Source organism: Apium graveolens, chromosome 6, assembly GCF_009905375.1.
Source record: "Apium graveolens cultivar Ventura chromosome 6, ASM990537v1, whole genome shotgun sequence".
Classification (NCBI taxonomy): Eukaryota; Viridiplantae; Streptophyta; class Magnoliopsida; order Apiales; family Apiaceae; genus Apium; species Apium graveolens.
Genome location: NC_133652.1, coordinates 9,623,390 through 9,648,958, shown reverse-complemented (window position 1 = coordinate 9,648,958; position 25,569 = coordinate 9,623,390). Strand labels below are relative to the sequence as shown.

At 34.7% G+C, this 25,569-nt stretch overlaps 4 protein-coding genes across 6 annotated transcripts; 3 read left to right on the top strand and 1 right to left on the bottom strand.

The window, feature by feature from the left end:
- The first annotated feature begins 2,476 nt into the window (after positions 1-2,476).
- On the top strand, positions 2,477-7,816 carry LOC141666533 (glutamate--glyoxylate aminotransferase 2-like). The gene is made up of 14 exons (XM_074472589.1): positions 2,477-2,664; positions 3,579-3,728; positions 4,238-4,303; positions 4,418-4,535; positions 4,827-4,908; positions 5,001-5,088; positions 5,288-5,446; positions 5,833-6,006; positions 6,091-6,222; positions 6,406-6,471; positions 6,545-6,609; positions 6,892-6,983; positions 7,063-7,219; positions 7,468-7,816. Exons 2-14 carry the CDS (start codon positions 3,618-3,620, stop codon positions 7,595-7,597), a joined length of 1,440 nt encoding a protein of 479 aa, XP_074328690.1. The 5' UTR covers positions 2,477-2,664; positions 3,579-3,617; the 3' UTR covers positions 7,598-7,816.
- Positions 7,817-9,632: 1,816 nt separating this feature from the next.
- LOC141664547 (cyclin-dependent protein kinase inhibitor SMR6-like) lies at positions 9,633-9,941 on the top strand. The gene has a single exon (XM_074470503.1). The coding sequence runs from the start codon at positions 9,633-9,635 to the stop codon at positions 9,939-9,941; it is 309 nt and encodes a 102-aa protein (XP_074326604.1).
- Positions 9,942-13,788: 3,847 nt separating this feature from the next.
- Positions 13,789-14,541, bottom strand: LOC141668256 (large ribosomal subunit protein uL15x). Its single transcript, XM_074475047.1, has one exon. It carries the CDS (start codon positions 14,404-14,406, stop codon positions 13,963-13,965), a length of 444 nt encoding a protein of 147 aa, XP_074331148.1. The 5' UTR covers positions 14,407-14,541; the 3' UTR covers positions 13,789-13,962.
- Positions 14,542-15,754: 1,213 nt separating this feature from the next.
- On the top strand, positions 15,755-24,782 carry LOC141666443 (uncharacterized). 3 transcript variants are annotated; one of them, XM_074472443.1, is made up of 12 exons: positions 15,755-16,235; positions 17,140-17,188; positions 18,101-18,478; positions 19,346-19,701; positions 19,783-19,959; positions 20,030-20,221; positions 20,712-20,786; positions 20,871-20,922; positions 21,091-22,177; positions 22,256-22,312; positions 24,175-24,249; positions 24,399-24,782. In XM_074472443.1, the coding sequence occupies exons 1-12, from the start codon at positions 15,936-15,938 to the stop codon at positions 24,442-24,444; spliced, it is 2,844 nt and encodes a 947-aa protein (XP_074328544.1). In that variant the 5' UTR covers positions 15,755-15,935; the 3' UTR covers positions 24,445-24,782. The 3 variants fall into 3 exon arrangements, with proteins under 3 accessions (XP_074328544.1, XP_074328543.1, XP_074328545.1); XM_074472442.1 differs by having other exon boundaries at positions 20,871-20,943; XM_074472444.1 differs by lacking the exon at positions 24,175-24,249 and having other exon boundaries at positions 20,871-20,943.
- Positions 24,783-25,569: the final 787 nt, after the last annotated feature.

Below are 25,569 nucleotides of genomic sequence, written 5' to 3'. Positions count from 1 at the left end.
GTTAAAGATTATGATAAAATTAGAGTTTGTCAATTAATTTTAATGCTAATAATCTGTCATCACATTTATTATTATTTAATTCATTTTTCAGTGATTGGGTTAAAATAGTAGTATTAGTTATTCTGGCAAATGATTATATTATAAAATATTTTTGAAAAAAGCATCACCTCTTCAAATTTATTAAGCCTAAAGAACTGCTCACAAATACCTATGTACTCATGCCTATAGTAAATAAAATTTTAAATTTAATAATATCATGAGACCACTTATGAATATATGCAATCACAGATTTGAACCTGTTACTTGTGAAAAATTTGGATCCCCTGTTATAGAAATCGGCCGATTTTTCAAAAATCGCCGATAAATCGCTCAAAAATCGGTTAAAAATATTGATCCGATTTGACCGATTCCCGATAAATCGCCGATAAATCATCCGATTTTTTAAAAATCGGCCGATACATCGTAAATCGATACCTCAACCGAATAATTCCGATTTCCGAAATTTGTAACACTGTTCCCTGTCAATAATTTATAATCCCTCTCTCCCATTTTAATTATTTTATGAACACTTGACACCTATTTAAAAAATTTTACAAACTAATCTAAAGTTTCAATTAAGTGGAAGGGGTAAAATTGAATTCACTTGCTAAAAAAGAAGTAAAAAGAAAAAAAAAAGGTTAGTTATTTTGAGAGAAGAATCAAATTTTAAAAAGACTATTAAAATGGCAAACAGAAAGTAATTTTTGTATAACTAGAATTTGGGAATGTTTAAATCGTGAAATTATTAATAATTATGTTCATTACCATTTGTATAGGGCTATTATTTTTAACAGACATGCTGTGCTAAATTAGGTGGGATTTGAACTTTAACCCCTTCAATAATAGTAATTTTTATGATTATATCTAACTGTTATTATCAATTTAATCTGACGGATCTAATTGAGTAATTAGAGGATCAAAAACTAAACTTTTAATATTTCATTTTTTTTAATATTTCATTTTTAATATAATAGTATACATAGATGTAGTAAAATTGCAAAAAAATTAAAAAATTCGGCATGTTGTTTTGAGTTAAAACGAATTTGTTTTTAGTATGTTATAAATTTAGTTGATTTTCGGGGATTAAGAAAATTAATAAATTACAGGAAGATATATCAAAAAGAGAAAAAATGTTAAAAATAACAATTTTTTGGTGCAAATGGTTGAAAATACCCATTCTGGAAGTGGATGGCTGAAAATATTGTTTTGAATACGCATTTGTCATTTGAGTATCTTATTTTGTACTAGATACGCATTTGTCAAATGGGTATCCAATTTATTTTTTTTAAGATACAAATGTGTATCCCAATGGTAATACCCAAACTACAAATCTTTAGTAATTTTCTTGGATATCCGATTTTCAAATGTGTATTACACTTACCCAATTACAAAATGCGTAACCAAAACGGTATTTTCAGCCATGTATTTTAAAAATGGGTATTTTCAGCCATTGCACCCAAAAAATGGGTATTTTAAACATCACCCTAAAAAAACCAAATGCAAAAATGAATAAAAATTAACAGTTTGAAAGGCTGTTGTCTGATTCGTAACCATCTACATCAAGCGAAGAAACAAAAAATACCTTATGCTGATGCTCCTGCAGAGACTACATCTTATTGGGCCTGATCAATCCTATAACCCAATTTTATAATGGCCCAGTAATAATAAAATGTGGCCCAATATTATCATCCCGCTCACACAGCTGGTATACCAAAATAAAATAATTTTATATGTAAGATTAAACGGTATAATTTTATAACATCACATTAATACAACAATATGATTTTTATATATTATACTATATTTTAAAGATTAAAATTAAATTTTGGATATAAATTTAAGAATAAGTAATTTATTAATTAAACGCATGTTAAAATTTTGGAACTAGTCGGTTGAGGTTGAGCTACCGATTTATGATTTATCGGACGAATTTTGAAAAATCGGATTATTTAGTTGTAATTTATTGATAATTTATCGAATTCGTCACCGATTTTTAGGAATTTATCGACAATTTTTTAAAAATTGACCAATTTCTGTAATGACTAAAATTTCATATTTGTACTATTATATTAAAGACGAAATATTAAAAATTTGGTTATTCATCCTTGATCACTTAATATGGACCGTCAGATCAAATTGAGAACCGTTAAATAAAATTATTATTCAAGTGATATAAGATCGCATCCTACAAGCAACATATTATTTTAATTATAATTTATAATATATAATGATAAAAAAGATCGTGTATCGCACCGTTATATTCTAGTTAACCTACAATTATAGATACATAGATATTTTTTTTCAAAATCGAAAATTCTGAAAAGAATAAAAAAGTCCAATAAAATGTTGCAACCATTCAAACATTACCACATTTTCAGTGGCTGTGGTGTCACACTTGGACTTTACACCACTTCTTTACATCAACACATTTTAGTTTAGGCTAAGGTCTACAAACACTTGTACAACCAACAGTCATATGTGTCTATATGCCACCCCCATAACCCATAACCCATAACACACACAGTTTATACAAACACACATTCATCAAGGCACTATATTACTGACACAAAATCTTGGTCGACATAATCTTTGTTTAATCAGTGTACCTAACACAACCCTGTTCAGGTAATAATCTTTTTTGTCTTAAGAAACACCCAACTTGTAAAGATTCAATTTTTATTTTATTTATATATTTGATTGAGTTTTTTATGTAGGATATAATCGAGGGATGTTTTTTATGTGTACCCCTTTTTCTAATCTTGGTGATATATTTATTGACTGTGAATTTCTGTTTGATTGTTGATTTTTGAGTGGTTTGTGTTAATTTATTAGGGACTGAGAGATATTAGTTCTTGTTAAAGTGTTGGTGCATTATGGTTCTGTTGAAAGTTTTATAGAGGGTTTAGTAGTAAGTTGGTAGGTGAACATCGCGCCAAGCATGACCTTCGTTTTCGTTTTTATTAACATTGTATATCATTTGAATTAGTATTTGCTTGAATTGTTTGGTCTTTGTTCTGTTCTGCTTTGCTTATTGTTTGGAGTTAAGGTCATAGGCTTTTGGACTGAAGTTAAGATTTGCTTGTGGTGTCACTTGCATTTGTTGTTATTGCTTTCCAGTCATTAATTTTGCTGCCTAGTTTTGTACTTATAAATTTAATTCCCCTTGTTTTTTTGCTAAATAATAATTATAATGAAATAAATAGAAGGGCCAAGTCCTATTTTCATGCCAAAGCACAAACTGAATCATGATGGAGAGCAATAATAATAACAAGTTCATTGTTGTTCACTCATGAGCGCAAACAGACAATCATTCTAGGGATCAGGCTCCTTAACTTGCAGAGCAATATCCCTGTACTTTTTCCTTGTGTTATAAATCCTACAAGTTCCGACTATGTGAGGCGTAGTTCTCACCCCCTCCCAGCTCCAGCCTGATGATTTGTTACTTTTATCGAAAAGGCTTTTATTGTGGATATTGTTACACTTGCACAATTAGGAAATGAATTTAGTGTATGCAGTATGTGCTGACTTTGTTGTTTCAGGTGGCATTGTTAGCTCCATAGGAATCTATATATTCCATCATGGCAGGTCTAGATTATGAGTCCATTAATGAAAATGTAAAGAAGGCTCAGTATGCTGTCAGAGGCGAGCTGTATCTTCGAGCTTCAGAGCTTCAGAAGGAAGGAAAGAAGGTGTGTCTTGTTTATTGATAAGTTCAACTCTTATGTGCAAGGCTATTCATTCTAGCCCACTAGATTTAGAGATGATATATGGGGCATATGTGTATCTTCGAAAGTGCTGGATTTCCTCTCAACTTATATCATCTCTCATGTATGAACAGCAATATACCCCAATAGAGTGGCTAATGCACAGTTATAATCTGCACGCTCCCTAACAACAGATAGAACTTCCATCATTTAGTGAATATGCTAAACACTAAATAAATTATTGGGGCATTAGCTGTGTAGAATTTCTTTCACTTGCATGAAAACATAAATTACTGCCATCTTTACACTGGTAATCGTCTGCGCTTCCATGTTCACTCATCCAGTGTAGTCAGATGCAGTTGTATTAGTTCACAGATATCAATTGTTATTCGTGGACATATGAGTTGTCTTTATGACATTGTTAAAAATTATTTGCAAGATGCATAATTCTTATAAAACAATATTTTTACGACCTGTATACTGATTCTATGCAGATTATTTTCACAAATGTGGGGAATCCACATGCTCTAGGACAGAAGCCTCTCACTTTCCCCCGCCAGGTTTGGCAGTCTTAATTTCTCCACATTTGCATATTTTAACAAGTTAGTAATAAGTGGTGAACTTTCTTTGGATTTTACTGTATTTTATATTAAGTTAATAAGTTCTAATTACAGGTTGTTGCTCTCTGTCAAGCACCGTTTTTACTCGATGATCCTAATGTAGGGCTTGTATTCCCTGCTGATGCCATTGCAAGAGCCAAATATTATTTAGGACTCACCTCGGGTGGTCTAGGTATCATATACAAAACTGGCTTCATTTTCTAATGCAATTGGTTCCATCTCTTTGACAAGTAAATATCTACTTTTTAAAGCTCTTGAAGTCGATGATTTATAAATGGTCCACATCGTCAGACTCTAATAATGATTTAGACTGACACATTGTTAGACACATTTCTTGTCTTTTGAGCTTGCTTTTGCGTAAGGCACAAGTACTAGTGTTATATCCATATTCTTTTGGATTATATCAAACAATGAATTAATGCTAAATATTCATATGGAAGCTCATATTTATACATGAATATAGGTGCATACAGTGACTCACGTGGTCTTCCTGGAATAAGGAAAGAAGTGGCAGAGTTCATAGAGAAGCGTGATGGATATCCAAGGTGACAATCTTTCCGTACCATTTTACCACGTATGCCTGTTAAAAGTGATTATGTTATAATTATTCTTCTTCTTTTATGTGCATCAATGACAGTGATCCAGAGCTTATATATCTCACGGATGGTGCCAGCAAAGGAGTAATGCAGATCTTGCAAACCATCATCCGAGGTCAAGAAGACGGGGTAATTAGTTATTTGCTTGTTCTGCGCACACAGATTTCCTGTCACCGGATTTTTTTGTTAGTTTTTAAATAACCAGACTGTAAACAGTGATTCCATGGAATAGTCATCTATTCTCATTTCCCGTGTTCCCCTCTTGATGAACTATCTTATATAGTTTTCAAGTTCTTTAAACAGGCCTTGTTAACTTGTTTGTTTGCAGATTTTAGTTCCTGTTCCACAATATCCTCTATATTCAGCTGCCATTGCTTTATGTGGCGGTTCTCTTGTTCCATACTACCTGGAGGAGACGGCTAATTGGGGTCTTGATATACAAAACCTTCGCGAGTCAGTTGCAGAATCTCGTGCTAGAGGAATAACAGTAAGAATTCCCTACTTTCAAATCCCTGTGCGACGGGGAACATGTATTCTTCAGTCAAGTCAAACTCAAAATTTAAATGACCATGCCCTCGCCATACTTTTGTACAACTAGTATGGACTATGTAAAGTTGCCAATCTCTAACCATTATTGGGAGTACATGGCTTAATCTACTGAAGAATATATGCCTACTTGGAAACTTACAGCTTAATATGATTATCATGTCCTCTCAGTGGCATTTATCATCCAAAATGGTCTACTTCGTTGGGCTGATTACATGGCTTGGGTTTACCTAATTTGACCGATCGTATTGCATTGACTGTGCAGTTCTTATCCAGTTATTATTTCCATGTGCTCAGTGTCTTCAATATTTTTTAAAAAATAATTAGGTACGCGCTATGGTGATTATAAATCCCGGAAATCCCACTGGACAGTGCCTTAGTGTAGCCAATTTGAAAGAAATATTAAAGTTCTGCAACCAAGAAAAACTGGTCCTGCTTGGAGATGAAGTTTATCAGCAAAATGTTTACCAGGATGAACGTCCCTTTATTAGTTCAAAAAAGGTAATATTCTGACTCTGTGACACAAATAACTTGTAAAGTTCCGTCATCTAAGCATCAACTTATCCTTTTGACATAAATCTGAAGGTTTTGATGGACATGGGCCCACCAATGAGCAAGGAGGTCCAGCTCGTCTCCTTTCATACAGTGTCCAAAGGCTATTGGGGTGAATGTGGGCAGCGAGGAGGCTACTTTGAGATGACTAACATTCCTCCAAAGGTGCATTGTGTGATTTGTTTAACTAATTCTTGAAATTTCTTAATTTGTATACAGAATCCTATTCACTCTCTGTAATTGTTGTATAGTATTTATAACCTCTATTAAAGTTCATCTCATTGATAGTTGAAGAATAACTACGTTGTCATGCTACGATTTTGTGCTGATGTAATTTTTTCATTGCAGACGGTTGATGAAATATACAAGGTTGCATCAATCTCGCTTAGTCCAAACGTCCCTGGACAGATATTTGTAAGTTCTTTTTAAGTACGATTATTAGGAGAATTATTATATTATTATAAAATAATAATTCTGCTATTTACAGATGGGTGTGATGGTCAATCCTCCTAAACCTGGAGACATCTCATATGATAGGTTTGCTAGGGAAAGGTATGTATGCTGGTATCATCTGTAACCCTGATTTCTGTACGTCACAATAAAGAGTGTCAACAGAGCCTTTTCTAATTTATACTTCTAGAGTTCATTACAACTGCTAATAGTCCGTGACATTTGCAAGTTTATGATTGCAATAAAATTGTTTAGATTTATCATGTTTTTTATTACAACTGTATAGTCTATAATGATATATGTACTTATGTACTAATCTAGTCCAATGTCCAGAAAACAGACTTTTAGCATTCTCAGCAGCTCTTTCTTTTGTACATGATGCAGCAAAGGTATCCTTGGGTCACTGAGGAAGAGAGCACAAATAATGACCGACGGATTTAACAGCTGCAGAAATGTAGTTTGCAACTTTACCGAAGGTATGCTCTATTTTTCTTATCATGTTCAACTTGCCTGTTTATTGCAAAGGTGTAGTCATTTATGGTGAAACTGGTTTAGGTGCCATGTATTCCTTCCCGCAAGTACGTTTACCTCCAAAAGCGATTGAGGCTGCAGAAAAAGCTGGAAAAGTTCCTGATGTTTTCTACTGCCTCAAGCTGTTAGAGGCCACAGGCATCTCCACCGTCCCTGGTTCAGGGTTTGGACAAAAGGATGGGTAAATACTAAGTTCTCACTTACTTCAAACTTAACCTCCCCCAAACCAATAATTCGACTCATAAACCAATGTGAAAGAATGCGTCACCCAGCTCTACTATCTTAATTGTGTGCTGATAACTTCGTCACATTTATTATTAAGCACCGTTTATTTATTTTAAAAAAAGACTAATGGTCAAGTACCTCAGTTTTACTTTAATCTGCTGCATAGAGTTGTGAATTTAAATGGTGTCTTTCGGAAAATTGCAGGGTGTTCCATTTAAGAACAACCATCTTGCCTGCTGAAGAAGACATGCCTGCAATCATGTCCAGTTTCAAGAAGTTCAATGACGAGTTCATGGAGCAATACGAAGACAACAGAGGCTATTCAAGAATGTAAAGTATGATCCTTCAAATTTATGTTTATGTATAGATCACTTCAGTTGCTGCAAATCATTTGCTATACTAACAAACCTGTCTATTTTACTTTTATTTATCTTCCATATAAAACATCAAGTTAAGTGAAATATATTTGCAGTACCTTGTACTTATGTCAAACTGTCATAAATCGTTATCTCCTTAAAAGCATCAAACATTTTTACATGGGTCCATTTGAACATAGCTGCTGCCTTTTCCTTTTGCTATATGTGAATATTAAAATGTATTCATTAAATAGATATTTATTTCTAAAAAGACTGTTTTTTATATGTCGTTTGACTTTTGACTTTTATGCACACGTTTCTAAGTCCATTGACCACATAGTTAAAATAATAGTAATCCGGTTCTTTACGGAAATGCAAAGGTATAAAATACTCCCTCCGTCCCAATTTATCTGTCTTGTTTAACTTTTTACGGTCAAATTGACCCAACTTTGACCGAAAATTTCATATAGTATAATATCGAAAATACTTATAAAATTTATATCATTAGAAAGTATGTTTAATCTATTTTTATATGTATATTTTAATTTTTCAAAATAATGAAAGAATGAGTTTTTATTTACGGTCAAAGTTGAGTCAATTTGACCATCAATAGTCAAACAAGACAGATAAATTGGGACGGAAGGAGTATTATCTTGGAAGAGAAAATATTAACTAGCCGATCTTGAACATCACTTTCCGTTCAGTTATTAAACTCAAAACAGCTAGTTTTAAAGAAATAATAAACTCGGCTCGATTATGTTTGTTTGCAGCTCGAATCCGAAAAATATTAAGTTACGGGTGACAAGACATAACATAAATAAATTTGATGGTTTTAGCAAAGAAAATAGAAGTATAGGCTAATAGTAAAATGTAGTTAAAAAAGAATAAGAATAATGGAATATATTCTATTCCCGGTTAAAAGGAGAGGCGCCAAAAATAAAGTCAAATATAAAATTTACTTTAGCAGCAACTTTCACTGCAACATCATCCCCCTCTTTCTTTTCCTTTCCTCTCTGCCCTTTGTTTGGGCTCACGTACTCCTCGGCTTCTTATTCACTTTCCTTTTCCAATTTAAATCTTCTTCTTCTTATTTTTTGAATGTATAGGTTAAAATCATTTTCATTTCTTTATTTTGATTCGTCAATTATTTCGCTACATTGGATGCTAGAATTCGCGTTGAAACCAGAATTTTTGAAAAAAATATGATGTTAGGTAATCCGCTTTTTTACACTTACGAGAATTGCTAACTTAACATTGCACGAGAGCGCGATTTGTGAAATGTCTTGTGTTTAAGTCCTTTTTAGTTCCTTCCCCGATTATTTTTCGTTTAATTGAAAACTATACAATAATACGTCTAAATAAATGGGAATAAATTTTTAACTTTTAATTGAATATTAGACCGGATGCTAGACCCAAAAAAATAAGACGAATCAGCTGATAATTCACTTTTCAAACCCGAAATATCGGACTTTTGAGTTGGGGAGGTGTTACAAAATAATAAGATCCTGATGTCCCTTCTCTAAAAAGCTAAAACCTTGAAATTTCAAGCTCGTGGTACAAGACTACAAGCTGTGGCTTAAAATTTTTCTCTACATCCACAAAGACATCGGCTCAAAAGTTTACATCGCTTAAAATCGATCTCTACTAACGTTTTTCTAGCAGTGACAACCAACTTAGTTAAGACAATTTCTCATCTAAAGCAATCCTATATATATCCATTAATATCATTGTTCTTTGTCCAACTTAAAGCCTTCTTTTTTACTCATTTCCACTCACCTACAAAGCTTCTTAAAGAAAAGATATAAAGGACAAACAAACGTTTCCACATAAATAAAGAAATTCTTTACCCTTTTCCCCACCCTTCACTTTCTCTCCAAACTTTCAAATTTCCCTTAGATTCTCTCCCATTTCTCTCCTTCATAATATATATAATTTGCATTCACAAATTTTCCTCATTCTTCTACCTTAGCTACTTCCTCTCAAACTTATCCTTGATCTCTCACACTTATACACATGGGTTTTTCGAAGAAGACAGAAGGTATGATCATTGAATCAGAAGCCAAGAAACGAATGGTCTTATCCGGGATCACATTACGTACTACATTGAAACCAATATTCACAAAACATGAGGAAGGTCAAGAAAGTTCGATAAGTACAACGCCAACATCCGAGGAATCAAGAAGTTCTAGTACATTTCGCTGTCCACCTGCTCCGAGGAAGCGAAAGACTAAACCTCTGTGTTATTATGGCGGTGTTAGAGAATATTTCTCTACTCCACCGGACTTAGAATCTGTATTCATTCGTCGCGCTGAAAAGGCCTGATTAAGCTTGACCTTCATTGTTGCTTGCAAATATGTATCTGATTTAGAGGTACAACAACTTTGTATTGTAATTTAAGTTTCTGACAACATTAGAATTGTATGATTTGTGTCCCTGTCTCTTTAGTTTGTTTGTATAATGCATCCTTTTAGTTAAGTCTGTGTATTGCAGTATTGAGTTTTTTATATAAAGATCATCAGTGTTTTCAGTCATCTGAATACATGCATGAATCTCACATTTTTTTGTAAATAGAGCACTGAAACAATACAAGTCCGCAACTCAATACATTACTGGACCCAAGTATATGTCAGTCTGAAAGAGCTAGTAACTTTGGTATCCATTGATTGTTAGACTTGTTCTCGTAAAGGCCGTAAATACTCTCATTCTAATCGATGTGGGGTGATATTATACACGCGTTTTTTTTAGACTCTGACTCTGACAAGGGTAACAGTACCTTGGGAAAAACATACATAAGTGCTGAAGTGGGCATGATCTTATCTGCAATTCTGGATACATAAAGGCTTCTCTTCTTAAGTAAGTGCAGCTGATGATGAGTAGCTAAGAAGTGAGGGACGAGGAATAATATAAGTCAAATGCATAGGACATAGCTAATACTGCTATGTTACAACAACTTACAAGTAGTGTAGTAGTTATAATTGTGTTGGCCCCTTTTAAAATGATGAAAATGCCAATTAGCTGCACGGATTACATAACAAGAATGCAAACATGATTAGGCCATTATAAATATGGCCTAGCGAAGCATCTGTAACCTTCAAATCATTTTCCAACAAATTAAGTCATAATAATCAGATTTTTTTTTCCTTTAAAGGAAGAAGGCAGCTTTATTCTTAAAATGTCATCTGTCACCAACATCGTCGATTCACTCTTTTATCCTACACTCTATAGCGGTTTTTCGGGCCGGACGGACCTACTCCATTACTCAATACGAGTTTGTTGTATAACGTGTACATATAGGACCGGCTTTTTTTGGAGGGGCAAAACGAAAAAAATAAAACCTTATGATAAAAACGGACCATTAAATTTTGAAAATTTTAGATCTCTCCCATCCTTACCAGCACGACACCGTAGTTTAATGGTACAAACCATACACTACATTGTATGAAGGTTCTGAGCAAATGGCATTGACCTATCTAGTACCCAAACACTGATACAGATCACATATGCAGACATATGCTCCTGCCATGTGACAATGCTCATTCTGATCTGTTTACAATATAAAACTATGAGAAAACTAATGTCACCAAATCTATTCAAAGGATTGTCTTGCAATAAAAAAAGACCTGCATCGGGATCAGAGTCACAAGTAGCTACTCTACTCTGCTCAGTGCTCACAGTCTTATTTGGAAAAATGGCCAAATAGTGATGTGTGAGAGGTAGGTACGGGGGAATAAACTTTTACAGTGTTTGTCCTGAATTTGAGGCCAATTATTGATGGGGGACATCACATGCCATTTGAGAGGTTCATTTCAAGTTGTGCTTGACTAACCATGCCATAATTTACTGGTTCTACTGTCTCCTTCGTTAATGTCAAGATATGAGACAAATCATTTATGTTATGTCTAAGATCGAGTTTGTGCGGCTGATTTTTAATTTACAGCCCTCCAATTATATGCACACACAAACTCATATATGTATATGCATGTCACTAGGGGCAGATCCATAAATATTTTTTAGGGGATATCAAGCAAAGTTGGGGAATACAGTTTTATAGTTTTGAATTTTATAGTGGCATTCTCATATACTTTTTTTAAAAAAAAATAATGATAAAAAAATATAAAATTTAATTTTAGAGAGGGCACGTGTGAATGTCCCTTACTTGATCCGCCCTGCACGTCATATATCAAAGAATAATAACAGAACAACTAATAAACTATTGTTACATCCATCTATACTATAAATAAATTACTTAAGACTGTAGATGTTCTGTTTGTGCTGAATGGACACTAGATTTTTTTTAATACCTAAACAAAATTTTAAGTTGTCTTAAAATAAACCCTAATTGTTATATATATTCCTATACTAGTTAGAAAAAAAAACGTCAAAATGAGATGTAAAAATTTGTCACCATCAACTCTGTTGCAACTTACAAATTACAATCATGTTAGTCGGAATTGTACTCTAACTCAGTTGCAACTTAGTTTCAAACATGGTTCGAACGTCATCTATTATTAAAATTTTGCCAAAATTTTACTACTTTAACTCAGTTGCAACTTAATTACAGATATGTTTTGAACGGCAAGCAATACCTCCATTCTTTCAGCATGTCAAGCACGTGGAACATTAATAAGTTCCATCTTTTCAAGTCTACTTTGCTGAAGGGCAGGGTGGATGTGTATGCCATTCAATTTAAATTTGTGTTAGCTTCAATCCAGACAATTTAAATTTAAGTTCCATCTTTTCAAGTCTACTTTGCTTAAGGGCTGCTGTTTGGTGAATTTTGTGTATTGGTGTGCAATTATGTATTCGCAACCACTCTGGGCCTGGTTATGAGTTACAAGCTAGACAATGGTGTCACTGCAATTACATATTCACAAGCACTTAAACTTATTATAGCTGACTCCTTAAAGTGTCAAAATTTAACATTCGCAATAGCCATGTTAAACAAGACAGTCTTACATAATCGTAACTTAGATGGTTTACATAACCACATGGAACTCAGTACACAGACCTTAACCTTGTCTCTAATGCAGACTCGGGTTTGTAGTAGGACATAACAAATGGGATGGACAAACATACCAAGATATTAATGGAACTAATAGGCTGTGTTGGATTTCTTTGGTGAATTTTGTGCATTGGTGTGCAATTATGTATTTGGAATTACTCTGGGCCTGGTTATGGGTTACAAGCTCAACAATGGTGTTGCTGCAATTACATATTCACAAACACATAACTTATAGCTGACTACTTAAAGTGTCAAACTTTAACATTTGCGATAGCCATGATAAACAATAAGACAGTCTTACATAAATATCCGTATCTTAGATGGTTTACATAACCAGATGGATCTCAGTAAACAAACCTCAAGTCCTTAACCTTGTCTCTGCTGCAGACTCGGTTTGTAGCAGAACATAACAATGATAATTGTGGGTGGACAAACAAACATACCATATTTACGGAACTAATATAATAAATAGATCCGGGATGTGTTGAATTTCTTTGGGTAATCAGGCACGTAGGATTTGTAGGCAAGTAAACATAAACCCGCCACCAGGTCAACAATGCCACGAGACCAAGACACTGTGAGGAGATTAGGAATTCTCCAATGAGCTGTTCCTAATTCACTATATAGATTGACTACAAAAAACGAAATTTGAGAAAAAGTAATCTGGGTGAAAGATGTGTAAAGTAGTTTGGCTAGAAGATTGAAATCCATGATGGGCATCTTGCCTACCAACGGCGATGGTTTTCTAAGCATGATTGTCTAAGAATCTTTGTTTGTTCTGTCTTTGCATTCTACATATAACTTAAACCCATTTATACATTGAGCACACAACGTGATAAGTTGATAACTATCTAGCATCAAAATCTCAACCACTAATCACAGTTGTGAACATTTTAACCAACACGGTCCATTTCATTTTCTTTTCAAAACTATCTAGCATCAAAATCCCAACCACTAATCACAGTAGTGAAAATTTTAACCAATACATTCCATTTCATTTTCTTTTCCGAGCATCGCCACAGTAATTGCTATAATGCCTTAACAAACTACACGAATTTACATACTAAATCATAAATGCACACAACTAAAACTGTCAAAGAATTACACAACTAGCAACAAATATGCATTAGCTTTACTTCCCCTAGCAGCACACACATTCATATCATATACTAACAATTTAAGACCAATCTACATTAACCAAACACATTCACGATCACAATTAACGAAACAAAACACAAATGTACCATAAAAACTCGTTACGTTATAATCCCACCAATCCAAATTCCAAAAAGGTTCAACAAAATTACGCAACATTCTCAAAAAAAGAGATAATCCAAAAACCTAAGCAGTAAGAATCACCGCACCGCCAGCCTCCTTAATTTTCTTCTCCGCATTCTTCGAAACCAATTTCGCCTTCACAACAATCGGCATTGCCCCATTCAAACTCCCCTTCCCAAGCACCTTAAAATACCCATGTTGAGTAACATCAAGCACAGGGGCATTTTGGGAATTACACGCCTTATCTTTAACATCTTGAGGAACCATAGACCATAACTTATCAATGTTAACAATAGGACAGTAGAATTTATTACGAAGCTTGTGAAAATACCTCATGCCCACTTTACCAAAATACCCCGGATGGTATTTGTCGAATAAGATGCGGTGGTGGTGCATTCCTCCGGCGTTTCCTCGGCCTCCGGGATGCTTGCGGTGCTTTCCGATACGGCCGTGGCCGGCGCTGACGTGGCCCCGCTTCTTGCGGTTCTTCTTCAGTCTTGTTGTCATTGTTGAGATGAGACTTGTTGTAGCCGCTGATATGTGTGTGTGAAGTGTGTGAAATGAGAATTAGGGTTTGGAGGGTTTGATATAGAGAGAGTGTGGTGTGTGTTATTATGGGCTTTGGTTTCATGGGCTGTGCATTGTGAATTGATGGATGGGCTTTGAGTTAATAACGTGGTGTTTTATTGGTTTAGTTCAGATTGAAAGAAAAAATAATTTATATTCGAACAATTTGTATATGTTTTTTTACGGTTAACTACTTGTTCGGGTCAAAAACCTAAATAACTATTTTTAAATAACAATCGCCCAATATACCCACCAGAATTTTAAACTGTCCAAAATATTCAATAGATGCTCCATTTTCAGAGTATCAGGTTGATACTCTAATGCCATAGGAGTATCAGGATAAAATACTCCTTTGTCACTGAAATATCGACCCATATACTCTTTTGTCAGTGGAGTAACATGTGAGATACTCTAGTGGAGTATCATCTAAAATTTTAAAATTTTACTTTTATTTTTTTTAAAAAAAATAAAAAATTGAAAGTGATACTCCACTGGGAAATAATATTTTATTCTTTCCGAATCGGTACAATTGTTATGTTTATTTTTGAAGTAGAACAAAATTAATTCAATTTCAATTTGGGTCAGATGAATAAATGGATATAGATAAAGCCTCAATAGCTTGAATTTATTAATTATAGGGAAAAAGTAACGAATTTATGTTCTTAATTTGAACTATTTTAACCGATCTAATTAGACGTTAAAAATGTATTAGTATCTTATACGAGAAGGGATTATCCCATGGACAAATTACTCCCTCCCTAAATATATCTCCATTTTGATTTTTAATCAATCAACTTGACCAAATTTTTGAGTGAAATTTATACCTATCATAAAATTGAAAAAAAAAAAATTATTAAAAAGTACATTTAGCGTATTTTATGAGATAACATTCATATTTTAAAAATAATTAATGAATACTTTTTAATATTAAATTAAAAATGGGTTTTTGTGAAAAATACCCAAGCCTAAAAATATTTCTGCAAAAATACTGTCATTTTTTTAAAAAAATTGCAAAAATAATTTTTAATTTACAAAAATACTATTTTTCATTTTTTTTGCAAAAATATGGTTTCTAACAACTAGAATCAACTAAGCATTTGACAAGTTTCCGCAATCTCAAATGCAACCAAAAAAACTTCATTCAACTAGTTGCATATCTTGTTAATTTTGATTAATTCCGTATTTTTGTAAAAAAAATCATAAGATAATAAAATAAAAAAAAACTTACAAAAGTTAAATTTTTTGATAAATTCTCTAAAATTTAATCAAATTGACACCTAGAATAGATTCAATAGAACGGATCAGGTAATTAGGGGACGGTAGCGATTTTTGTTTTGCCCCCTTTGGCTAAACTATGAACACTCTGTGTTAATCTGCATCACCCTCTGGGCTCTAATTGTAAAAGGCTGTCTTAATTACTACTCTCTAAAAACCCTAAAATATCACACACAAACACACACTATTGTTGGATGGAATTCCAGCAAGGCTACACGCGACCGCCACCACCGCCGCCGCCGGAAAATCAAACCTGGTATTCCGGCCAGTTCCAATTCAACAACAACACCTCCACCTCTCATTCTCCCTCCCCTAATCAACACTGGGCCCCACCTCCACCACCACCACCACAACAACACCCCTCTCAATCCTCCTATCATGCGCCTCCTTATCCTGCGCAACACCCCTATCCTCCACCACAACCACCTAATCGATCTTATAATCCACAAATGCCTCATTCTTATCCTCCTCCCCCTCCTCCCCAGCTCAATCAGGTCCTCATTCCCCCCCCCTAATTTCATACTTATCCTTTTCAGTTTTCGCGTTGTTTTATTCGTTTATTTTAGGCTTAATTAACTATTTGTTATATTATCGTTTTCGGGTTGATTACTTGTTTTTGAATTGGATTTGATTGTTAGTACTCTTGTAGAACCAATGACATTATTCCGAAACAGTACTTTTAGCATCCTGCTCAATATGATCAACTAAACGTTTTTTAATTCATTCTTTAGGCTTAATTAACTACTCACTATATTATCGTTTTCGCGTTGATTACTTCTTTTGTATTAGCCTCGATTGTTAGCACTCTTGTAGATACAATGAAATTATTCCCAAAAATTACGCTTAGCATCTTTGTTCAATATAATGAACTAGTTTTAAAAATTAAAAAAATGTATTAAGAAATTGTAGCTGAATTAACTACTTGCTATATTTTCCTTTTTTCGTGTTTTTTTAGCTTTGTAGTACTCTTTGAGAAGTAGAACCAATGACATTATATCAAAACACTACATTTAGCATCTTTGTTCAAAATGATCAACTAATTTTAAAAAAAACTCGTATTAAGAAATTAAGCATATTCAGGGCTCCACTCTACGAAGTTTGTTTGTGGTTCGTGGAAGATGTTGTAGATATTCTAATTTTCGGAAAACGTAGTAGTTGAATTTCGTCGCATTTGTTGATGCATTACCTATTTTCTTTCACAACTTTAAAAATTTGTATTAAGAAATTACTCATATTTTAGGCTCCGTTGATAAGGAGTTCCTTATTGTGTAACAATATATATGAGTTGACTTCTGTTTGTTTATTGTTAGTGGAAGGTGTTGTAGATATTCTAGTTTTGGGAAAACGTAGTAGTTCCATTTTGTTGCATTTATGGATGTATTACTTGTTTTCTTTCAGGAATGGCACACCTCAGGTTGGAATCAAAATCAAGGTTTGCAGTACCCAGGTTTGTATTACATATATGGTTTACAAATTAACTTGGTTCTTTCAGATCACACCACTGTATAATTTTCTCTTCTGATTCTGTATCTTGTTTTAAATGGACACGTGCTTTGTATATTTTGTTGGGTTACATCTTTTAACCAGTTACCAGTAGATTGTTGTTTTTCCCTATTTGAAATATTTTCTTTATGGTTTAACAAGCTCAAGTCATTTGAGGCTGTCGTATTACGTTCAGATCGTGCCTCTAATACAAATTACAGCTCTACTTTATTGTATGTTGCTAACTTGAAAAACATGAAATATGGAGGTGCCTGTTGCGATATTCTGTTATATATGATATTTGGTCCTTGGTATGTTTATTAAAACCACCTTTATTCGATTTCTGTTTCATAATTTTAACTAATGAATTGTTTACCAGTGCTCCATCCTTGTGATGTAGTTGATAGTCTAATATCACCATTACACTTCTGAGTTATGATTTTATAATGAGAATATTGCTCTGTGCCTGTGGCATCCCTTCTGCTATATTTTTGTTGCACACACTTGCATGTTGGAAAAAGTAACTTTAATGCTCAAAAGTGACGAGGCACTATGGAGACTAGCAGACTGTCTTGCTAAATGTGAAGTGAATTGGCAAGCCCCGGGTGCCGAACCTGTAAGTGAGGGGGTGACGATATAAGGATGTGTGCTACCTTCTCTTATATAGTATAACAGTTTAAACGGTTAAGGGTTTTATAGTTGTAACTGCTCTTGATATTTGTAATTCCTTTGACCATTCTTCATCATGCCTGACCTTTCGTTATGCCTTTGTTCTTCTGTTGAAGAGCATGGCCAGAATTTTTTTTATGAAACCGCTCTTTATATAATTTTGTATATAACAATTCTGCTAAATTTGCAAATAAATCCGGAACTCCAGTACACAATAACGGCGAAGATTGGGCTGCCAAGGCAAGAGAATGGGCAGCTTCCCAGTCCTCTTCGGACAATCAATATCCCCAGGCTCAATATCCATCAGTTGGCAGAATAGAAGAAAATCAGTATTCAATGTCTAACCCACAGTATACAGATGGACAACCAAGCTATCAGCAATATCAACCTTCTATTGCTCCGCCTTACCAGTCATCAGAGCCGCCCTTCAGCTCCGGATATGTTCCAGACAGTCATTTGCCTTTCAATGGTAGAAATGGAAGCTTAGTTGGTGAATCAAATGCTGCTTATCCTCGTCAAGAAAGTTCACCTTCGAATTCATCTGTCCACCAGCAGGAGGTACCTTCTAGTTATTCTTCTGTTGCAGGTAATAATTTAAATGGCATTCTGATTTAGAGCGCAAAGCTTGTGCCCAAGGAGTGCATTAATAGAATATGTAATTGTTAGTATTTTTTTTTCCTCGAATGGCTTCATTAACTAGTTATATTTTATTTTCTTAACTTTATTTCCACACTAAGCTGGTTGAGTTCAAATTTAATGATCATGGGAACCTCTTCCACCAGCATCTTCCTCCATCCTAGTAAATTAAAAACAAATAAGAAAGCAACAAGTTTCGTTGTCGCTTTTTGTAAGATTTGTTAGTAGTCTACTATGGATTGCTATTACGCTGAAGAATGAGTGATTCTCTGTTTGGAGATTCTGCTTCAAATTGATTATCTGTAGTTCTTTAGCTTTTTTGACAGAACAATAATGTTATCATTATTTCAACTCCTAATCAATCATTAAATTTATGCCTAGCTTATTCAGATACTGAAAAAGAAGAAATTTTAAGTAGCAGAAAACAAAATACCACGGAGGGATTGATTCTGGATAAAATTTAAAAAAACTAATATAGGTAAAGTAGAAGAGTGACTGTTGGTTATAGGGTTTTTTGAAAGAGAGGTATGTGATTTTCTCATAGCAAGTCAAAATAAGAATGTTGCTGCATTCCAAGTTAAGTCTTTGGATTTCACTAGGTGAGCTGTCAAGAATATGCATCCCTTTAACAGAAGTTTGACAAACAGATCTCAAACATTTGAAATCTGCACATTTAGCTTGAGCTGTCAATTGTACAGGAAGTTGGTCAATTTATGCACTTTGACCTAGGATAGGAACATTGACCTAGGGTAGGAACTCTGTGCCTGAATGTTTACGGCTTTTGATATTTAGATGTTTGACTTTTACTATTTGGCAGGTAAAGAAGACTTTACGGAGCAGAATCAGCAATTCTACAAGTCACCTTGGGCCTTTAGCTCAACTGCACAGCATCAAGCTCAGCCTGCTGCAGTTCAGAGAACAGTTTCCATGGAGCAGCCTCATTATGCATTCAGTCACCAGTCAGCTGATCCCCCAAGTGATCCTAGTGATCAACCATTAGAATTTGTTCATGGGTTTAGTCGTGACCTCGAACAACGAGTGCAGTCTGCTTATACTCAAAATTCTGGGTTGCATGTAAGAGGCACAGACAGTCCAGCTGTGGCATCTAACCATTCTTGGAATGCCACTGCGCCCGGAGTAGTTTATCCTCCAGTGCACGCACCAGGCTCACAGGTTCTGGGTGGATTTTCATTTCTACAGAGTTGGATCCTTTTTGCCGATTCTAAACTTGATTATTATTAAAAATAATTGTAGGTAGATCCTTCTTTAGCTGTACCTTCACCTGTTCCGGGACACTCTGGACCACTATTTGGAAGGATTTCTGGACAAAACTTCCAGCCAATGGGTCCCTCAGTTGTGCCCTTTGGTGGCGCAGGAGCTTTTCCTGGTGATGGCTTTGTAGCTTCTGGTGTTCCCGATCGTCCCAAAAAGGTACTTGTGTATTCTTCAGCACCCTCACCTCTTATGGTATTCTTTTACTAACTATTATGTGATATTTCAGCCTTCTGTACCTAACTGGCTAAGAGAAGAACTCATTAAAAATAAAGCTGTTATCACAACTTCTGCTCCAGAGTTTCCCGAGGACGCTAAATCTGTGGAAGAGGAAGCCATCAATAAATCATTTGTGAAAGGAGATCCGGACAGAAAAAGTCTTGATTCGTCTAGGTCAACTGAAGAAGAGGATGATGAAGAGGTCTCTTTTTCGTCTTGAATTCTTTTCCTCATTCCGTGCATATCTTAATAAATAAGTACCTGCATATAGAGTGTGAATGCAGGGATCAGTATAAAGCTTAATTCACTCAGGGCTAGAGTTCTGTTGACATAACCATGTGAATTGAACGAACAAATCTAGTTATGGCAAAGTTAATGAGTATGAAGTCAATTTTAGCAAGCACTTATTATGCCGACTTAACACAATAAATATGCACAAATGTATTTTGTCGAAGTCCATAGGATATCTTCAACTTCACATGTGCTTTCTGAAATAACTCAAGTTTCTTCTGACTCTATATTATGCCGACTCTAACTTGGCAGAATGAGCGATATGGCCCTACCTTCTGTGCTACAAATGTTGTTTTTAACGCGTTTTTTTTGGTTACTACTTCATATTGACTCTTTTCCTTCCATTGGTTTCCAGATGTGACTTTTCTCAGTTTAATGAGTTGTTTGTGAACTTTTTGCAGGATGATGTAGAAATCGCTAGAACTGCAGCAATAAATCATGAAATAAAACGTATTTTGACTGAAGTTTTGTTAAAGGTTATTAACCTGGTCAAATATGACAAGTGTCTATCTGTCTATCCACTGTTGGTTAGATCTGTTTCTTAACATGATATATTACAGGTAACCGATGAACTTTTTGATGAAATTGCAACTAAGGTTCTCAGTGAAGAAGGTACTTCAATTTCACGAAAAGGTAGCGCTTTACTTGAAATACATTTTATTGTTCTCTACTTCTCTTTAAATCTTTTCCATAAGATCTAAACAGAAATCGATAATTTTAGGCCCTAAAATTATTTGTTGCCTCTTTACAATTTGGTTGACCTTCATAATGCATCTCCAGATCATGAAATATCAACATCTGCTCCAGCAGTTCCAAACCCCAAGGCTTCTGCAAAGGTTTTAATTACAGCAAAGCCCGGTGAGAATGATTTGGATGATACTAGAAAATCAACTTTGAGTGCTCCTGGAGATTTGCTGGGACTTGGTAGTTATGCAACTGATGATGATGAAGATGATGATATTGAGAATATCCGTGCGCCAAATTCTAAGAGAAACACCATACATCAGCCTTCAACAATCAAAGTTCATTCAGACAATATATCTGTGGCTGGGAACAACCTTTCAGTAGCAAACATGAAAGACACCCCTGGCACAATGTATTCTAATGGGAGCTCTGATAATTTTAAGCTTGATAATAAACCTACCAATCATGGGTCAGGCAAAGAATATATGCATGGCACCCTTGGACCTATAAATTCTGTTAGGACAGACATCTCACCTGATGATCATGGCGTAAATAATGGCGCAGATGTGGTTTCTAAAGCTGATATTTCCATGTTAAAGGATAATATTGAGAAGTCTGAAACAAAAACTGAGTTGTCAGTTGAGAGTGTCGGTGCCAAGGGAACATCAGATAATACTGAAGTTGGGGAAGCCAGAATTAAATCAGTTAAGAATGACAGATATGATAGGAAAGGGAGTCCTGGGAAAGTTATTGCTAAGGAGGCTAGGGACGATAAAGGGTATGTAGGGGGATACGAAAGTAATAGGAGGCAGGAGGAGAGGAAGGTAAAGAAAGAAAGGGCAGATGATCGCGACAGTTCAAAAGAGAACTCGAAGGTTCACGATCTTAAGTCTGCAGATAAGTCGGTGGATGCAGACAGCAAGAGAAGATCCAGTCATCGTGATAAGAAGGAATTAGTGGAGACAGAAAAAGCCGGAAAAACTAGAGGTAAAGAAGGTTATGAAAGGAAAAGAGACAGAACCAAAGATGAGAGAAGAGAAAGATCAAGAGATAAGGACTCAAGCAGACACAAGAGACGTCGATCTTCTTCAGTTGGTAGTAGGGGTAGAGATAGAAAGAATCATGAAGTGGTTAGTCGTACCAAGGATTCTAGTGATGACGAGTCTGGAGAGGACTCTAGAAGGTTTGTCTGTCGTATATTCCACCGCTGGTGCACCTTTTATGTGTCATTTTTTTTCTAATATTTCATTTTATTCTGCAGGAAGTTGCGTTCAAGAAAACAAAAATCGTCCCCATCACCTGTCAGGTCTCGACGAAGGTACTATCTTGTCTGCACATCCTTTCGTATTTAACTTCCAGTCTTTGTTTAAGGTGAATGATATTTTCAAATACATTGAGGTTCCACTAATTATAAACAATACAAAGAAAAGGCAACTTATGTTAATATCCAATTATGAATTTGGTAATGATACAGTAATAGGATTCTTAATTTTAAAGAGAAGGCTTTATTAAGTATACAATATGGCGCAATATTATCTGGTATTATTTATGTAACCACTGCAACTGAAACTTAACCGAAATGAATAATTTCTTTATAGACTTGAAAAGTTTGATCAAGGCCTGAAGGCCTGATTAGTTATAAGTTCCAACAGAAAATCCAAGACAAAGTGGCTTTTATACACTCTTATGGTGTAACTTGTGTCTTGGTTTCCTGAAATACTTTTGAGCTGAATTTAGTGTGTGTGTGTATATATATGTGTGTGTGTGTGTATATATGTCGAGTCAGATTATTACTCCCTTTGTCCCACAGTAGTAGTCTCTTTTCAATTTATTACGCTTATTAAGAAAACATCAAATTAATGGTACATTTTCACTTATACCCATCATAAATGCATGAATGTAGACTTTTATTCATCCCTCAGTAATTGTTATACAATTTTCAAGAAGGGTAATTTTGGAAAAATATCAATAAATTTGCTTTGGGATTTGAAAGTAGACATGTATTATGGGGAAAAAAAATCTCTCAAAAGAGACTACTATTGTGGGATGGAGGGAGTACTTTTCTGTCATATTGGTGGTACATGCTTTGAGCATATGATGTGCCTATGAGAGTTTTGCTTGTTTTGGGATGAAGTCCCAATATGCAAGGCGCTGGAATAATGTTCATTCTTGGTGATTTTTGTAGTTTTAATTAACACATAGCAAGTTTAAATGACTCTTCTTTACCACTTGTCTTACAGCCAACTATGCGCTTACTGCAAATAGTTGAACCTACAGTTTGAATTATTTCTAAAATGCTGTTATATAAGTTACCTGTATGTTTTGATCAGGTTCGGGTACCTGGTATATGCCTATTCGCGTATCATAAAATCTTAAACACTAAATGAGTAAATAATTTTTATTGATTATGAGCAGCTCTAGATGAGGCCACTTTCTTGCTTATTCATGAGTGAATTAAGTTAAAAATTATACTCGAGGACATAGAAATCTCAGCTTTACACATTGTCTTTTCCGCAGCTTTACCCATAATTTTCTCCGTTGCTTTTTAGTTAAATTGTTTTCTACTGTAAGAGCATATTAGTGTCCCACCAACACTTGTGTCGCGTCACCTAGATAATGGTAGACATGGCCAAGGGCCCCGTCCTTGTCCCATTATCACAGTAAAGGATATACATGTCCTTTTTGGTGGGTAACAGTTTTGTGGCACTACTATTACTGTCAATCTGTTGAAAGGAATGGATGTTGGCTTTATCTACCTGTTCATAAAAATTAAGCATTTTAGGATTTCGAGTTACCACTATCATATGTATATATGGCAAAGCCACGTGAATCCACAGTTCCCAACACATGCTTCTTATGACTTCAATATGATCTACTGAAATGATATGGAGGAATCCCTTTCCAAATTTAGTGAAAGAAAATTTTCTTACGTTGCTTATAATTTAGGCATTAGTATGTGCCTATGTGATTTGTTAATGGAGGATGTAGAAGTAAGAGCGTGTAATTTATTTTTCCCTGTACTTTTGGTATACAATATTATAAATGTGATATTATCTCATCCAAAGCAGAGTAGTTTACTCAGACAGGCCGGTGTTTATTATTTTGACTATAAAAAAGCTGGGCATAGGCCTCCAAATATCTTTAACTCACTGGTTTAGCATGCGATGTTTTCGTTTCTAGACAAGTTTCACGGTCTCCACATAGCAAGCATTCTCAGCACAGGCATTCTCCCTACTCTTCTATTGAGACAACCAGGTATTTTGCAGTTGCCCTGTTAGATTTGCTTTAATGTTTTTTGACAAATCCATCACTGTAAAAATAATCAGGGAAGGTGACATCATCTGGGGGTGTATTCTGGAGTCTTTGAAATTTTCGGGCTATTAACTGTATTAATCTTATTGCAGAGGGAAGAGATCGAGATCTAGGTCACCTGCTCGTAGGAAAAGATGATTGGGAAACGGCACATGAACCTGAATGGGTTGCAGTCCGGGCGATTCTAGCGGTGCAGATTGCTAGCGTGTTGCCTATGATTCTAGTGGCCTAGTAGATTGCTTATGTGATGATATGCTTTCTATTGCAGTCCTCTGCTTTGAAATATACCAAATCTGTAGTGTGATGTGTAATTTAGCCCAATGTACCTAGTGGTGTCCAGCGATGCTGGCTGGTAGCAGACTATAGTTCCCTGCTATTAATTTATCTTTCATTGTCTTAGATGGTGTAGTTTTGGTACATTTAAATATTTTACTTGCAAGTTTAAAAATAAGCTAAATGGATTGAGATTTTAAATATTTTGGCTTGCAGTTAAAAAACTCAAGTCAACCAACCTCCAAAATTTTCCTCTTTAGCAGTTGCATATACATATATAGCATAGAAACAACTTCTAGTGGATATATATTCGAACTTTATAAAAGCTCATATCATTCTAGAATAGGACCAGAGTACAACATCAAATTTGAACTGCAAAATATACATCTTTTCGTTAAGTACGTATCTAACAAACTGTCGCAAATAATCTGTATGTAATCATTTTCCTTCGAAAATCTTCTTGATCACACATTGCTTACTACTAATTCTTTTTTCTTAATCAATGTATTTTGTTGGTTATATCATATGACATGGAGATGTATGTAATTAGGATTCTTGGCCAATAAATTCCATTACAGTTTACTACTTATTCTTGTTTCTTTATGCATATATTTGTTTGCAAATGGGTGATTAACCGTCTTAATTTGATGTAGTACCAATAATTTTAAAAATTTCTCAAATTTCACATGTCAACTATAATTAGCTGTGAAATTAATAAATCATGTATGTATGAATTCACCATGTCAATTAAAATTTCTCATTTTACTACGTGATATGTGATTATTGTCACTTTATTTAAAAAGAATCCTGGGAACATTTTTTAGTCCTCTGATATTTAAGATGAAAATATCTTTCAAAAATCAAAGCAACAAGAAAATAAATAAAAGAAGAAAGGGAAAAGACCCCCCAATTATTGGAAAGTGAAATAAGGAGTCTGATGGGCCCCATGCTAAACAGAGAGATTTTCATATGGATTCGAGAATTATTATT